Source organism: Schistocerca gregaria, chromosome 2 (assembly GCF_023897955.1).
Source record: "Schistocerca gregaria isolate iqSchGreg1 chromosome 2, iqSchGreg1.2, whole genome shotgun sequence".
Taxonomy (NCBI): Eukaryota; Metazoa; Arthropoda; class Insecta; order Orthoptera; family Acrididae; genus Schistocerca; species Schistocerca gregaria.
In genome coordinates, this window is record NC_064921.1 from 1044916122 (window position 1) to 1044933298 (window position 17177).

Here is a 17177-nt window from a genome sequence, read left to right on the forward strand (position 1 = left end):
AATAAAATGTAACATCAGGCACAGTTATTTGTGACAGTCAGTCATAAATTATTCTACACTGTAATAATATTTACTTGCTAGGTATTTCTTAAATGATGTCCAAATTCTTCTCGTTCAAAATTTTTAGATTTTTCACAGACTTTATTTCCTAGTCTCATACCCACATAGTGAGGTGTCTTCTCCAACAGTTTCAGCCTATGAGTTGGTAACTCATACAGATACTTGTTTCTTGTTTCATAATCATGCTGGAAAAAGCTATCATCAAAAAGTTGTGTGTCTTGTTTAGAAAACTTAATTTTCTATGTAAATAAAACAGAAAGAAACTTCCACATGGGAAAAATATATTAAAAATAAAGATTCCAAGACTTACCAAGCGGGAAAGCGCCGGCAGACAGGCACATGAACAAAACACACAAACACACACACAGAATTACAAGCTTTCGCAACTGGCAGTTGCTTCGTCAGGAAGGAAGGAAGGAGAGGGAAAAATGAAAGGGTGTGGGTTTTAAGGGAGAGGGTAAGGAGTCATTCCAATCCCGGGAGCGGAAAGACTTCCCTTAGGGGAAAAAAAGGACAGGTGTACACTCGCACACACACACACACATATCCATCCGTACATACACAGACACAAGCAGACATATTTCAATATGTCTGCTTGTGTCTGTGTATGTACGGATGGATATGTGTGTGTGTGTGTGCGAGTGTACACCTGTCCTTTTTTTCCCCTAAGGGAAGTCTTTCCGCTCCCGGGATTGGAATGACTCCTTACCCTCTCCCTTAAAACCCACACCCTTTCATTTTTCCCTCTCCTTCCTTCCTTCCTGACGAAGCAACTGCCAGTTGCGAAAGCTTGTAATTCTGTGTGTGTGTTTGTGTGTTTTGTTCATGTGCCTGTCTGCCGGCGCTTTCCCGCTTGGTAAGTCTTGGAATCTTTATTTTTAATATAAAAACTTAATTGTCTCATAGATATAGAGACCAGGAACAGTCATAAGATCAAGGGCCTTGAACAGAGGTCTGCACACCTCGTTCTGCCTTTTTTTTCCACCTGAGAAGAATATCTTACCAGTTTCTTCTATTACTGTTCTGTGTTTCCTGTTTAATAGGTAAGATGACATCCATCTCAGCGAATTTTCACTAAAACCATATTGTTATACTGAGTTCCTCTTCCACCTGTTTCGCTCCATTTCCTATGACTTTTAGCTGTGTTAAGTATCATTACAGCTCTTATTGTATTGTTACATTAGAGTCTTTTATACTTATATTTTCATTATTAGTTAAAATCTCAAAGATTTTCTTTTTCTCCTGTATCTTGATGTAATGGGGTGGACATCTTGATCACTTATGATGTAAATCTCTTTAGTGGATGCATAGTAGTCTGTGCAGTAGTTCACCTAGGTATCCTTTTCCGGAAATTTTACTTGTACATTAATCGGGCCCTGAATATTTTATTCAGAACTTCACTGCTGAATCAACACCCACTGCTCCTGTCTGTGTTAGTTATCAGCCAGCTATGATGAGACAGAGATTTACTTTCTGTATATACTTTTTGAATCATTCCATTTCAGTTCATTATCATGTGCTTCATTTCAAAATCATACTGGAATACATCTTTCTGGCCATTTATTTTGAAAAATCTAGCATTTCTCTTAGTGTGAAATTTTTCCCTGTCAGTGTTAAAGGTGTTGTAACCTATGATATTAATTCTGGAAGCTAATAATTCAGTTTTAAGTTCCGTATTAGTCTGAATATGCTTGTTAAGGTAGTTTTGCCATGTAAAAAGAGGATAAGGCAATATATCCAAATCTATAAATACTTACTTTGTTTGTCTCAATATTTATTTTTGGACGTGCAACATTGTAAAGAATGAATAGTACATTCAAGCCAATGCCCACAAGGATGCCTAATTCCAGTTGCAGTATCAAACAGGCAAAAAATGTTGCAAATCCAGGGATAAGATCATTTTCTGGAAAGAAACAACATTTTGACTTTGCAGATTATAATCAGGTAATGAAGGCTGTGCAGTGTAACACAATTACTTCAGAGTTCTGTTACGAAACCTAGAAATAATCATGTAGCATTAGCATCTGGCTGGCTCCAGTGAGAGGACAAGCTACTTATTAAGCAAATTTATCTTTAGGAGATACATACTACGTATATTTATTGATGCTTTATGTTACATCTTAAGGATAACCACATATCTGCTAAGATTACTGTTTGTATTTGTGTTGCTGATTTCTTGACAGAAGGGAAATAGTGAACACTCCACCTCTCAAGTAACACAAAGGTGACACTCTAGCTCAATGTCTCATCCAACAGACAGACATAACAGTAAATGTAAGGAAAACAAAAATTCTTATTTTATCTAATTTATGATGTTAAGACAATTCAATTTCAGTCTTGGCAGTAGAAATTATGATCAATAATAATCATTTAGGGCCACAGAGCATGAAGCAAGGTAGCAAAATGTTGTATAAAGCTGAACAAAAATGTCAAAATCCCATGGAAGGAGTGCATTTTGATTAAATTATCATACTATTGTTTTAAATTTGACTTCCACTATTTTGTGTTTTGATCATCTAATGACTAAATAATTCCAAGCTTTAGAAAATTAGTGGCAATCATCTTGCTACCAGTTCTATCAGCAAATAGATATAATTGCCTGCTTTATTGATCATGAAAATGTGTTTGACAATTTTAAATGCTACAACCAGCTTAAATTTAGTCAACATAATTTTACTACATCTATATGACTACTCTGCGGTTCACACTTAAGTGCTTGGCAGAGAGTTCTTTGGACCACTTTCAGACTATTTCCCTACTGTTCCACTCTCTAACAGTGTGTGGGAAAAATGATTATACAAATCTTCCTATACAATCTCTGATTTCTCTTAGTTTATTATGATGATCACTCCTTCCTACACACTTTGGTAACAACAAAATATTTTTGCATCTAGAGTAGAAAGACAGTGATTGAAATTTTGTGAAAAGATCTCATTGCAGGCAAACAACACCACACCAACTCACTTATCATATCTGTATACTCTCTTTTTTTTAGGATAAGACAAAACCAGCTGCCCTTCTTAGGACTTCTTCAGTGTACTCCATCAATCCTGTCTGGTAAGGATCATATAGTGCAGAGCAGTGCTGTAGCAGAGGATTGGAAAAGTGTAGAATCAAACAGCACAGATTGAAATCAGAGATAACATTTCATATGGTATCAGTAAACCGAAAGGTTCCAGGGAGAAATGTATAGTATCTTTAATGCCCTTAAAATTATGTTCTGGAACTATTTTTGTTTCAGAAAAGCTCTGGACAATTTTAACAAAGGAATGAAAATCAATGGTAGAGCTCATGCAGAATAAAAAAGTTTTTGTCCTGAGTGCTGGGCAAGTCTATATGTTCCAAAAGAGGTGATGCCATAGTTGACTGTGTCTACCAACCTGCAGACTTAAAGTGTTCTTGCTACTTTTTTACTAAATCACATGCCATCACAGTCTTCAGACACCAAAGGTGCAGTAAAAGTTCTTCATTATCAGGCATGTGTTACTATATGATTATATGCAATACCATCAAATTTTGTCGGAAGGGGCAAATGAGGAAGCAAAAATGTCGCTAAAAAGTGTATCTGAAATGGTTGCAGGAACTGTTAGCTACTCCCATCACACAATAAAGAGAATAAAAGAAGTGAGGGGAAACATAGTTTAAAGTACTTCCCAGTTCTTTTCTTCAGAAAAGATGCAAAATAAGGAGAGGAAAATTTTATATTTTGGTAATATTGACAAATGCATTGTCAAGGGACTGAGAGATAACCACCACATGATACATATTGTTTATTTTACATTGCTGATATTGTACTACATGGTGTTGTCTGGCACTCTTACATTTTTACAACTTTTTTATTTTTCAAGATTGCCTTATGGGGCATTTGATCAGATGAGTTTTGCATTAATCAGGGTGTATATGACCCGGGAGATCTGGGAAAAACCCAGGAATTTTTTCATCCGGGAGAAAACCAGGAAAAATCCGGGAATTTTTTAGAATTACAGGAATTTTTCATTGTTTTAGTTTTCAGTTAATTTTTTTTGTGATTTTGTCTGGGAAGAACCAATACTCTAACAAAGGATATTACTGAATCCCACTGCTGCAGAATAATACTGCAGCAATAAAACATGAACTAGAGAAAAAAACGAAAATAAAGCTTAAATTGCAAAGGAAATGCACCTTATACAACAACAAAACACAGTGCTCATACACGTGTCTGCCAACAGCAAAATGTGTCAAAGGCTTGAGGGAGACAATGCAATGCTTCATAACAACAAATTGCCTCCAATGGGCGTGACGTCACAACTGTTTACATTTAGATTCATTTTAGCAGTTATGAGTGGGCACATGCGCATGCACTGGTGAGTCATGGATAAGTAGTTGATTCTCCCACTTCTGGCTAGAAATGTGGTTGTTGGCTGTGTAAGCAGTCGCAGCAAGCAGCTGGGAAAAGTTTTACTCCTGCCCCTGACCTGCCAGATTCACACATGCGCATCAGGCCCGGGTCTAAGGGGTGGGGGGTGGGGCAATTCATATTCTTGAAGAAGAAAAAAACCTTGTTTGACAAAGTGCCTAGCATCCACCGCATGTTGGTCTATCAATTACTCATATGATTTTGAAACACATCCCTGTTGGTTTCTGAACACATTCTAAGCTGATTTCTGAATGAATCATAAGTTTATATTTGAATGCATCCTTAGTGTACATTATGTCTATGTCAGGGGAATCCTTGTTATATCTAGAAATAAACTTTCCTGCAGGCAAAAGGGGATGGGGAGTAAAGCCGTACGGGTGAATGTCAATTGCTGTCTGATTATGTGGTTGATTGGTTTTGCAAATGACCAGCGTTGTTATAATTAGAAGAGAAATCCATATATTCAGACAAACAGAGTGGAAATAAATGACTAACAGGAATAACATGTAACAAAGATTACATATTGTCTCCTCAGTGTATCCAAGGAAATGAAATTTTGACAGAAAATTTTTGGTCAGATGGCTACACTAGTAAGCGCCAGTTGCACAGTCCCTGGTTAGCAGTCACTTAAGTTCCATTCTGGAAGTAGTGCAGAAGACACATTGCACGAACATGTAAAAATGCCTAACCGGAGAATAATCGTGCGATAACTAAACCGGTGATTCTGGCAGGGTTAGTGAAGTTAACCGGCAAATAAGTTTTGGCAGTGGCAGGAATAGGTCTGGAATTAGTAATGACAAGATTGTTTGTTAGAATGAGGAAGGAGAAGAAGCAGGGACATCACCCAAATTATGGGAGAATATGATGATTCCAAATTTATATAAAAATTTTGTACTACTACGTTTTGATCTCATGCTTAATAAACTGGAGCGTATGAATGAAATGTGAAACTAGCATAAAGCTTTTTGCTTGTAGTAGGCCTAATAGGCATTTAATATTGGTACTTCATGAATTATATTCTCTCATCTTATAAAAATGACCATTTTTGCCAAAACTGCCTCGTTTATTTGATGTGTGTTACAATTGCTGCAGTATTAGAAAGGCCTATTTTGTTTTATGTAGCAGGCAGTGACAAAATAGACATAATCAGATCGAGAAACCACACCAGTCTTGAGTGCTATTTGTATTAACAGCTTTTGCAGTATTAGACAATGGCATTTTGATTTTTAATCTAGCAAAAAGTTTGACAAACTTTGTTAAGGTAATAGATTCTTTTGCAGAAAGGAAAGCACTCCATGTAAAGATGTAGCAAGATTAGAGAGAAAAAAATGCTAGGAGCTGAGGATTGAAGAAAAGTGTACTGTCTTGCATGTCTCTTGTCTTTACTAATTTTATGTATCCTATATTTAGTTTTATGTCAAGCAAAAGAGAAAGTTATTGCCTAATAGTCAATAAAGAGTGCAATTTTTCTGAGCTCTTGTTCTCCCGATTACAAATAATCCCATCAAGTAATAATTGCGAGGTTTTTTAAGAGCTGCAGAATGTCAAACTGGCCAACTGGGAACAGGAGAGGCACCACAGGACATTTTAATTTCCACTGTCCTGAATATAGTTTGATGCCATCCATTACAAAATATTGGCGTTACAATTCCACAGAATGAGATACAGTGACATGCGGTAGAAGAATGCTGTGTGAAGAGGTGTGGTACTGCACTTTGGCACACTTATGACCAAATAACATGTCTTACATTTCCTCGAGCACATTATGTTTTATGTATCAGACTCTTCAGAAAAATGTGTGCAACAAAATGAACACATTTTTTAAAATTAATTTTTTTTTAAATTTTTTACATCCTATGTCAAACGCTTGATGGAGGAGGGCGAGGGAGCGCCACTATCTAGTATTGCCCATTTGCAGAAATATTGTAGATCCGGAGTTGATGTGCAGAGCAGTCTGAATTATAGTGTGGAAGTGTGTAATCTCCACGTGACCTGTGTTTACATTTAGTGATTTTGCAGTTTCCTTTTCATCCACTGCTCTCTCATAAAATTAAAACAAAATGGATATCTGTGGCTGGGGGCTATCAAATGAATTAAAAGATAGTCACATAATTACGGAAGGCTAAAATATGTTATTGGTTTCTGACAGTCAAGCATTAATCATTTGGCAGAACAATGAAGTTATGTTTGTCAGTTTGCTAAAGAAATTTGGTTTTTAGTCATCTTTCCCGCTAATGTAGTCAATGTATTTGAATGAAGAAATGTTTAATTCCACACTATTGGCTAGTTTCAACTGCTCGCTGCATTTCAAGTGCACATTTTCATCTTATGGCATGTATGGCATTATGCCATAATAAAGAACCAAACATGAGGCAATAAAGTACTGGTGCTCCAAGAAAATTTTCATCCTGAAAACCACACTGAAAAGCTTAATATCAGGTCAAGACCTGCTTCATTGGGAAACTGGACCTGCGTCATCGTAGCTGTGCAAGCACTGTGGTGCCTGTTATTCGGCAACTACTAGTTACTTTCAAAGTAAATTTCCCTCTATGCAAGTTGGACTATGTGGAAGAATGTACAATGAATTTCTTAAATCAAAGAGTGCTTGACTCTCATTTTAAATCAGCTCTTTGGTGACGAGCCATTTAGAGGAATTTCAAGCCCAGAGAAAATTGATGTACTACAGGAAGCCTTCTTTCCTCCTTGGTAACTAATTTATTTGTGGGAAACTTCAGCGACAAGTCACAGGACTTGGCTAAAAATTTTGCTGGCACATTTGTGTGATATATCCTAAAGTGTAACATGCGCAAAAAAGATCATCATTATATATGAAAGCTTAGCTTCTCTTGCAGTATGTGAAATTCTGCTTTTCTAGCAGCAACACTACGTACACTCCTGGAAATTGAAATAAGAACACCGTGAATTCATTGTCCCAGGAAGGGGAAACTTTATTGACACATTACTGGGGTCAGATACATCACATGATCACACTGACAGAACCACAGACACATAGACACAGGCAACAGAGCATCCACAATGTCGGCACTAGTACAGTGTATATCCACCTTCCGCAGCAATGCAGGCTGCTATTCTCCCATGGAGATGATCATAGAGATGTTGGATGTAGTCCTGTGGAACGGCTTGCCATGCCATTTCCACCTGGCGCCTCAGTTGGACCAGCGTTCGTGCTGGACGTGCAGACCGCGTGAGACGACGTTTCGTCCAGTCCCAAACATGCTCTATGGGGGACAGATCCGGAGATCTTGCTGGCCAGGGTAGTTGACTTACACCTTCTAGAGCACGTTGGGTGGCACGGGATACATGCGGACGTGCATTGTCCTGTTGGAACAGCAAGTTCCCTTGCCGGTCTAGGAATGGTAGAACGATGGGTTCGATGACGGTTTGGATGTACCGTGCACTATTCAGTGTCCCCTAGACAATCACCAGAGGTGTACGGCCAGTGTAGGAGATCGCTCCCCACACCATGATGCCGGGTGTTGGCCCTGTGTGCCTCGGTCGTATGCAGTCCTGATTGTGGCGCTCACCTGCACGGCGCCAAACACGCATACGACCATCATTGGCACCAAGGCAGAAGCGACTCTCATCGCTGAAGACGACACATCTCCATTCGTCCCTCCATTACAACATAATCATTGAGCAGAATGAAAGCATTTTGTATGTAGACCTAAATGTGGCCACATGTATAAACTGGCTCATGCAGACCTTAGGGAAAAACAGCTTGAGTTCTGGAGAAATATTGGAACATGTGAGGTACTTACCTGAGAATATATGTTGAAAAAGGGCAAGCCTACATTTATAGCACTTTTGAAGAAAGGTTTTGACAATGTTTAGTGGAATACACTTCATGAAATTTCAAGGGTAGCAGGGACAAAATACAGGGAGAAAAGGTTTATCTGTAACTTGTGCAGGAATCATGTTGCAGTTATAAGAGTTGAAGGGCATGAAAAGAAAGCAGTAGTTCATAATGAGTGAGACAAGCCTAGTCTCAACATTATCTGCTCTCTGCACTAAGCAGTCAAAAGAGGAAACCACAAAAAATATTTTTAAAGGGAATTAAAGTATAGAGAGAATAAATAAAAACTTTTGAGGTAATGAGACACCAAAATTGGTAGATGAATTTTGCTATTTGGGCACTAAAATAACTGGTGATGTCTGAAGCAGAGAAGGTGTAAAATGCATACAAAAACAGCATGAAAAGTGTTTCTAAAAGAAAGAGAGGTTTTTGAAATATCAATTATAAATTCAAGTATTACGAAATCTTTTATAAAAGCAATTGTCCAGAGTGTAGCCTTCTATAGAAACAAAACAGACAATAAACAATTCAGATAAGAAGAGAGCATAAGCATTTTGAAGTGTTGCACTACAGTCCAATGTTGAAGATTAGAGTGATAGAACAAATTACTAATGAGAAGTACTGAATCAAGTTGGGCAAAACTTTACTAAAAGATGGGAGCAGTTGATAGAACACATCCTGAGGCATAAAGGAATCATGAATCATTTAATGAAGGGAAGTGTGTGAAGGAAGGAGGAGATGTGGCTGGTCATAAGTATTGCAGAGGGAGATCAAAGCATGAATACAGTATGCTGGTTTAAATGTTGATAGGTTGCAGTCGTTAGGCAGAGATAAAACCTCATGCAGGATACACTAGCAAGGGTAGCTGCATTAGACAAGTATTCAGGAAAAAGATCACAGGAACAACAAAGTGAGAGAGAAGAAAAGAATTAGTTTCAATCCCTATTAAGTTACAAAGAGCCTACCAGCAAGCAGAGATCTAAGAAGAAATAGCAATACATCAACAACTGTGTTAATCATATTAATTGTATTGGTCTGTGGAGCCTAAGTAAACATTGAGATGACCACATAGAATCAGCAGATTGTGAGCTCTAGCATGACACTAGCAAATCAGTACAGCAATACAGCATGTTGTTCTAGTAAATAACAGCAGTGTGTACACTTGTGACAACAAAATCAACACAATCTAAAAGGAAAACCTGATAGCTACAGATAGGAACTAAAAGACAAAGAACAAGCTCACTCTTCAACAGTTCCAAAACTGTAGGGCATCATTCTACTGCAAAAAGCAGAAGTTGAAGTCAGAAAAACATAGCATATGTGAAAGCTACAGTAGCTACAAGGAATGGCCCAGTCAGTCCAAAGCTGAAGGATAGATCGAACTGAGTAAGTGCATTGAGTAAGACTGCAGGAAGGTAGCACATGCATGGGCCCAGCGGTGTCCTCCCTTCTTTGACCAGAAATGAGTATGAGGGGGAAGTTCGGGTTGGTTACACCAAACAACACCCATTTTGCAGTAGTTTGTTTATTCACCTAAACACATCGAAGGCTAACAAAGAACTGACATGGTGGAACAGAACAAAGTTCAAAAGTGGATGCTCAGGGTCCAAAGACGAATGCATATCGATGCTGGTTTCGACCTCATTGGGGCCACATAGCCGCCCTCCCCCCCCCCCCCCCCTCCCAGTACGGAGTACATTTGAGAGGCCGGGAGGGGGGAGGGGGGGGGAACGAGGGGTATGAATAAGGCATTGGAAGGGCTGGTCTGCGGGAGCTGGACTACGGCGGTCAGCTCGACAGTGTCATCGGGGAGCTGTGTGGGTAGATGATGTGAAGGAAGGTTCGGACACCGAACCTGGAAGTTGTTGAAGGGAGCCGGGCGTCGTACTGTGCGTGCTGGTCGTGCGGCAACATGTGGGCCTGTGGTTCGCGGGTGGAACGGAGTGATGACGACGATGTCTCTGGAGGGTGTGGCGAACACACGAAGCATGTCCAGGTCGACGTTGGGCTGGAGGGGAACTCATTTCACCAGGTGGCAGGGAATGGCAGAGGTTGTGTCGTGAGCTCTGGATGAAGGGAAACACACGACGAACAGTGTATCATCGCACAGTATTATTGAGATGTCATGGATTATGTCCAGGGGAACAGGCACAAACACCTCGAGAGAGGGCACTTTCAAGATGGGTGGGGGGGGGGGGGGGGGGGGGGCGTGAGAAACCTCAACAGGGCAAGGCAGGCAATGGTGGATAGGTCAAAGGTACTGCAAAGGGGCTGGCGGTGAGGGCGTGATCATAGGTAAGCTCGACGTGGGGAGCATGTGGCCACTCGACGGAGTGCGTGAAAGCGGAGTGGATGGCGAGGTCGGAGGAGAGCTTGACAATTGGAACTGGAAGTCACTCGACAGAGTGTGTAAGTCCGATGTGGAGGGAGTGGTCAGAGCATCATGAGTCACAACAGTGAGTGGCGTGGTCGTGGCCAGAAGGGGGATAGAAGAAGGCTCGATATGAGCAGGCTTAAGTCTGTTGAGAGAGACTGTAACAGCTGAATCTTTCATCAGGATGACAGAGGTGTTGGCTGAGCGCCAGAGAACTCGGTACGGGCCAGTAAATGGAGGTTGGAGGTGAGCACAGATAGTGTCATCTCAGAGCATGACATACTCACAATTTTCCGGAGATTTTGGGATGTGAACTTTAGGCTGGGAATGGCTGCCAGGCAGAGGGATATGGAGGTTGATGAAGTGGCGTCTGACGTGGTCCACGAAGGAAGGTAACTCAAGCTGAGGGAGAGAAGCAGAAGGGCTCACAAGTTCACCAGAGAGAACAATGATCTGGCCGTATACGAACTCCGCTATTGTGCCTTCGAGGTCTTCCTTGTGGATCACACGAATGCCGAGTATCACAAGGGGAAGGGCCACCGTCCATAGAGAGTCGTGGCATCGAAGAGCCGCCTTGAAAGTGAGGTGCAAGCGCTCGACTATCCCATTGCTTTGTGGGTGATATGCTGTGATATGGATGCGCTGGTTGCCACAAATGTTACAAATCTCGTTGAACAGGGCCGAGTCAAATTGTCTGCCCTGGTCAGTCGTGATGATAGCTGGGCATCCAAAACGCGATACCCATGACTCGACAAAAGCTCAGGCAACAGTTTCTGCTGTAATATTGTGAGGAGGGCAGCCTCGACCCAGCGAGTTGTTCAGTCGATAGACGAGAAAACATAACGAAAGCCGTTAGAGGGGGAGAGAGGGCCGAAAATGTCAATATGAATATGCTAGAACCACCAAGGAGGGATTGAAAAGGTGGCGAGGGGGAGTGAAGTGTCCCTGTGTACAGACCTACATATCAACACATCAGTAAATTTAATCTTTCCTGATCATTTGTAATGTAACTAAACAGTAGTCATAACAATTTATTGAGATCTGTTGCAGAAGGTAATATGTAACATATTCAATCACTTATTATTCAGAATTATTTCACAATTATCCATTAGTTATAAACTGAGTTTATAAAGTGATGTGGGAAAGACATCTGCTCAGCAGTAGACATTGACAATTTTTAGTTATTTAATTCTTTAGTTTCATGTTCCTTGGACCAATAGCACGATAAATCATAATAATGTGGAATGAGTCAGTTTACATTCGCATCACAAATTAATTTGTGAACATGCTGAACATTTATAAGGTTGTTTTCATGGTGTACTGATGTGAGTTAGTAATTCCTACCTGACACCTACAACACATTGCAATAATAGAAATTCTTATACAGAAAAAAAGAACTATCACGATGGAACTTTTTCAGTTTGTTTTCAAATTTTACTTTGCGGCTCATCAGACATTTTGTATCACTGAGTAAATTATAAAAAAAAATTAGTTACAGCATTGTGCACCTCTTTTTGTTGTAAAGACAGCCTTATGTGGAGTAATGGGTGTCATTTTTCCTTCTTGTTTTTCAGCTATAAACATCATTGTTTCTTTTGACAGCAGTGGATTATTAACAACAAACTTCATGAGACAGTACATGTACTGTGAAGCAATAGTCAGAATGCACACCTCCTTAAACAGATGTCTGCAAAATGCACATGAGTGAGCACTACATATTATCCTTACAGCAATGAAGAAGTTATTTCTTAAAGATGAGTTATCCCAGAACATCATTCTATATGACATTTTTGAATGAAAATAAGCAAAATATGTCATATTACTGATTTGTCTTTGCATTGATTCTAAGTGTGAATATGGCTTGATTTTTCTAATTTACATTCTCATAAATATAGACATGTAAGAATTTTGAAGTTTCCACCCCCTTTATTATTTTCTCTCCATGTGTTGTACTTATCTTTGGGTGTTATCTCTAGATGTGCAGATCTTAAGATGTTGTATCTTTTTTACTAAAACTTAATTGTATTCGCCACTATCATAGCTCCAATGAAAGAAAAATACATTACTGAAATGTAGGCTAATTTGAAACACAATTCTGTGAACCATTAAAACCCTAGTATATTATTAGCAATAGTTATGTTTGACATGGCCCTATTGTAACTTAACATCCGAAACCAATAATACAGTCTCACAGTAGGATTTGCTTTTCTTTAAAAGTGCTTTTATCCTTGTCTAACATTGTTTGTTGCTGTTTCCTCTGATCTGCTGAATGGTCAGTATGTAAAATCAAACACTTTAAAGTGACACATTTTATTTGGTAATAGCTTTTATATTGAGTTTAAGGTCATACTAAAGCTTGAGATGAGGCATATATATTAATGTCAAATGTTGCTTCTCCAGTTTGACTAAACACAGGGATGTTTTTGCAAAAAACAATGCAAATTGATGATCATTTAGACAAAGTGCAAATTCGCCCCCCCCCCCCCCCCCCCCCCCCCCCCGACCTGCTATTCCAATCATTACTTTTGTTTTCATCACACTGTCTCTTTCTAGTTTTGCATTGACAAATTTAAGAGCACTTCAGCTATATGGAGAGATGGATTTAAGCTCCAGGCTACATTTTTAATCAGGCAACTAATTCATCTATTGACCTTTTGTATGTCTTCCTCTGTACATTGCTAGATAAATTAACATATTTTAGCTTGTGAATACTTACTCTTTGTCTTCCAGATTGGAACAACAACTTTGACCTCAACCATAAATATCACAGCAGCTATGATTATAGCAGCAAGACTTGATTTTGGTATAAAGTAGAAATAATCAGTAAAGAAAAGAAGAGAGAAAATCACCAAAAGTCCTGTAAAGAAAAAAAAACTGTGAAGTATTGTCATTTTCATTTCATATTTATAAATTTGTATTGGAGTATGTAACAAATTCACACATCTAATATAGTTAAAAATCACTATTTTTTAGTATTAAGTCACAGCAATGATAAATAGAAGATTGTTAGCAAAATCTTTTAATATCCCACAACAATTTTTTTCCATTTGTCTAGAATCTTCCATTCTTACACTTGCAAAAATAGTGCCGAACAATATCACATAAGTGCACATGATTAGTTTGTCCATTAAAAACAAAATAAGTAGGCCTACAGAAATGGAAAACTAAGATATTATTCAGCTACAGTTAGAATTAATTTACATTGTATCCTGAATGAGATAAGCAAACACACTCGTTGTTTTACTGTGTGGAAATTTTGTCATCATCAGCTATCCAGCAATCACTGCCACATGATGGTTTCATCCAAATATTTCCATGCATTGTTAGCTGTTAGCATCCATGTTGCTCCTCTGTTTTAGCTAATCACCTACCCACCAGTAGGTCATCTTCTCTTACTTTTCTTATTTCTTGAATCCAACAGAGAGATTCCGTGTACCATATATCACCTTCTTGGCTACATGTCTTGAAGACTTAATTATGGTCATATTAGGGTGATCCACTTCAAATTTTTCTCCAATTCATCTGCTTATTTCTTTTACTGGCCTATCCAGTTATTATCTTCAGCTTCACTAAATACAAGAACTCATTAACTAGCTCTATATATCCAGTGTTAAAGTCTCCAATATTCTTTTTAATGTGTTGATTATACATTACTTCACCCTTATTATAGCTTCAGTTCTCCCATTTGTTAAGTAGATTATCTACACTAGAGACAAACAATACAGTGGTAGCAAGAAACTGAAGATGGTCATGGTATGTTACAATTAATCCACGGTCATTCTCAATTTTCACAGCTTAGACATATGGAAAGGTAATGTAGAGCTATTGACAGTACACTTACATCCACATAGATACTCATCAAGCCACTGTATGGTGCATGGCAGAGGGTACCCTGTACCACTACTAGCCATTTCCTTTCCTGTACCACTTGCAAATAGAGCGAGGGAACAATGACTGTCTATATGCCTTCATATGGTCCTTACATGCAATGCATGTTAGCGTCAATAGAAGTGTTCAGCAGTCAGCTTCAAATGCTGGTTTTCTAAATTTTCTCAATAGTGTTTCTTGAAAAGAATGTCGCCTTCCATCCAGGGACTCCTATTTGAGTTTCTGAAGCATCCCTATAACACTTATGTGTTGTTCGAACCTACCGGTAATAAATCTGGCAGCCCGACTCTGAATTGCTTCGACGTCTTCTTTCAATCCGACCTGGTATGGATCCCAAACACTTGAGCAGTACTCAAGAATAGGTCGCACCAGTGTCGTATATGTGGTCGCCTTTACAGGTGAACCACTCTCTCCTAAAATTCTCCCTATAAACTAAAGTCAACCATTCACCTTCCCTGCCACAGTTCTCACTTGCTCATTCTATTTCATAAAGCTTTGCAACATTACACTCCGATAATTAAACGACGAAGGGTGACAAAAATTTAATAGTCATGGACAACTGGAATTCAGTAGTAGGAAAAGGGAGAGAAGGAAACGTAGTAGGTGAATATGGACTGGGGAAAAGAAATGAAAGAGGAAGCCGCCTGGTAGAATTTTGCATAGAGCACAACTTAATCATAGCTAACACTTGGTTCAAGAATCATAAAAGAAGGCTGTATACATGGAAGAAGCCCGGAGATTCTGACAGGTTTCAGATAGATTATATAATGGTAAGACAGAGATTTAGAAACCAGGTTTTAAATTGTAAGACATTTCCAGGGACAGATGTGGACTCTGACCACAATCTATTGGTTATGACCTGTAGATTAAAACTAAAGAAACTGCAAAAAGGTGGGAATTTAAGGAGATGGGACCTGGATAAACTAAAAGAACCAGGGGTTGTACAGAGTTTCAGGGAGAGCATAAGGGAGCAATTGACAGGAATGGGGGAAAGAAATACGGTAGAAGAAGAATGGGTAGCTTTGAGGGATGAAGTAGTGAAGGCAGCAGAGGATAAAGTAGGTAAAAAGACGAGGGCTAGTAGAAATCCTTGGGTAACAGAAGAAATATTGAATTTAATTGATGAAAGGAGAAAATATAAAAATGCAGTAAATGAAGCAGGCAAAAAGGAATACAAACATCTCAAAAATGAGATCGACAGGAAGTGCAAAATGGCTAAGCAGGAATGACTAGAGGACAAATGTAAGGATGTAGAGGCTTATCTCACTAGGGGGTAAGGTAGATATTGCCTACAGGAAAATTAGAGAGACCTTTGGAGATAAGAGAACCACTTGTATGAACATCAAGAGCTCAGATGGAAACCCAGTTCTAAGCAAAGAAGGGAAAGCAGAAAGGTGGAAGGAGTATATAGAGGGTCTATACAAGGGCAATGCACTTGAGGACAATATTATGGAAATGTAAGAGGATGTAGATGAAGATGAAATGGGAGATACGATACTGCGTAAAGAGTTTGACAGAGCACTGAAAGACCTGAGTCGAAACAAGGCCCCCGGAGTAGACAACATTCCATTGGAACTACTGACGGCCTTGGGAGAGCCAGTCCTGACAAAACTCTACCATCTGGTGAGCAAGATGTATGAGACAGGCGAAATACCCTCAGACTTCAAGAAGAATATAATAATTCAAATTCCAAAGAAAGCAGGTGTTGACAGATGTGAAAATTACCGAACTACAGTTCAATAAGTCACAGCTGCAAAATACTAACGCGAATTCTCTACAGACGAATGGAAAAACTAGTAGAAGCCGACCTCGGGGAAGATCAGTTTGGATTCCGTAGAAATGTTGGAACACGTGAGGCAATACTGTCCCCACGAGTTACCTTAGAAACTAGATTAAGGAAGGGCAAACCTACATTTCTAGCATTTGTAGACTTAGAGAAAGCTTTTGACAATGTTGATTGAAATACTCACTTTCAAATTCTGAAGGTAGCAGGGGTAAAATACAGGGAGCGAAAGGCTATTTACAATTTGTACAGAAACCAGATGGCAATTATAAGAGTCGAGGGACATGAAAGGGAAGCAGTAGTTGGGAAGGGAGTAAGACAGGGTTGTAGCCTCTCCCTGATGTTATTCAATCTTTATATTGAGCAAGCAGTGAAGGAAACAAAAGAAAAATTCGGAGTAGGTATTCAAATCCATGGAGAAGAAATAAAAATGTTGAGGTTCGCCAATGACATCCTAATTCTGTCAGAGACAGCAAAGGACTTGGAAGAGCAGTTACACGGAATGGATAGTGTTTTGAAAGGATGATATAAGATGAACATTAACAAAAGCAAAACGAGGATAATGGAATGTAGTCGAATTAAGTCGGGTGATGCTGAGGGAATTAGATTAGGAAATGAGACACTTAAGGTAGTAAAGGAGTTTTGCTATTTGGGGAGCAAAATAACTGATGTTGGTCGAAGTAGAGAGGATATAAAATGTAGACTGGCAATGGCAAGGAAAGCGTTTATGAAGAAGAGAAATTTGTTAACATCGAGTATAGATTTAAGTGTCAGGAAGTCATTTCTGAAAGTATTTGTGTGGAGTGTAGCCATGTATGGAAGTGAAACATGGACGATAAATAGTTTGGACAAGAAGAGAATA

At 39.2% G+C, this 17177-nt stretch overlaps 1 protein-coding gene across 3 annotated transcripts in view; it reads right to left on the reverse strand.

The window, feature by feature from the left end:
* LOC126335564 (sodium-independent sulfate anion transporter-like) overlaps positions 1 to 17177 on the reverse strand; it is a 125263-nt gene that overhangs the window by 12812 nt on the left and 95274 nt on the right. For all 3 annotated transcript variants that reach the window (XM_049998988.1, XM_049998989.1, XM_049998990.1), the window contains exons 9-10: positions 13361 to 13501; positions 1818 to 1963 (exon numbers count right to left, since the gene is read on the reverse strand). In XM_049998988.1, the coding sequence (XP_049854945.1) occupies positions 1818 to 1963; positions 13361 to 13501 (287 nt within the window). The remainder of the gene's footprint in view (positions 1 to 1817; positions 1964 to 13360; positions 13502 to 17177) is intronic.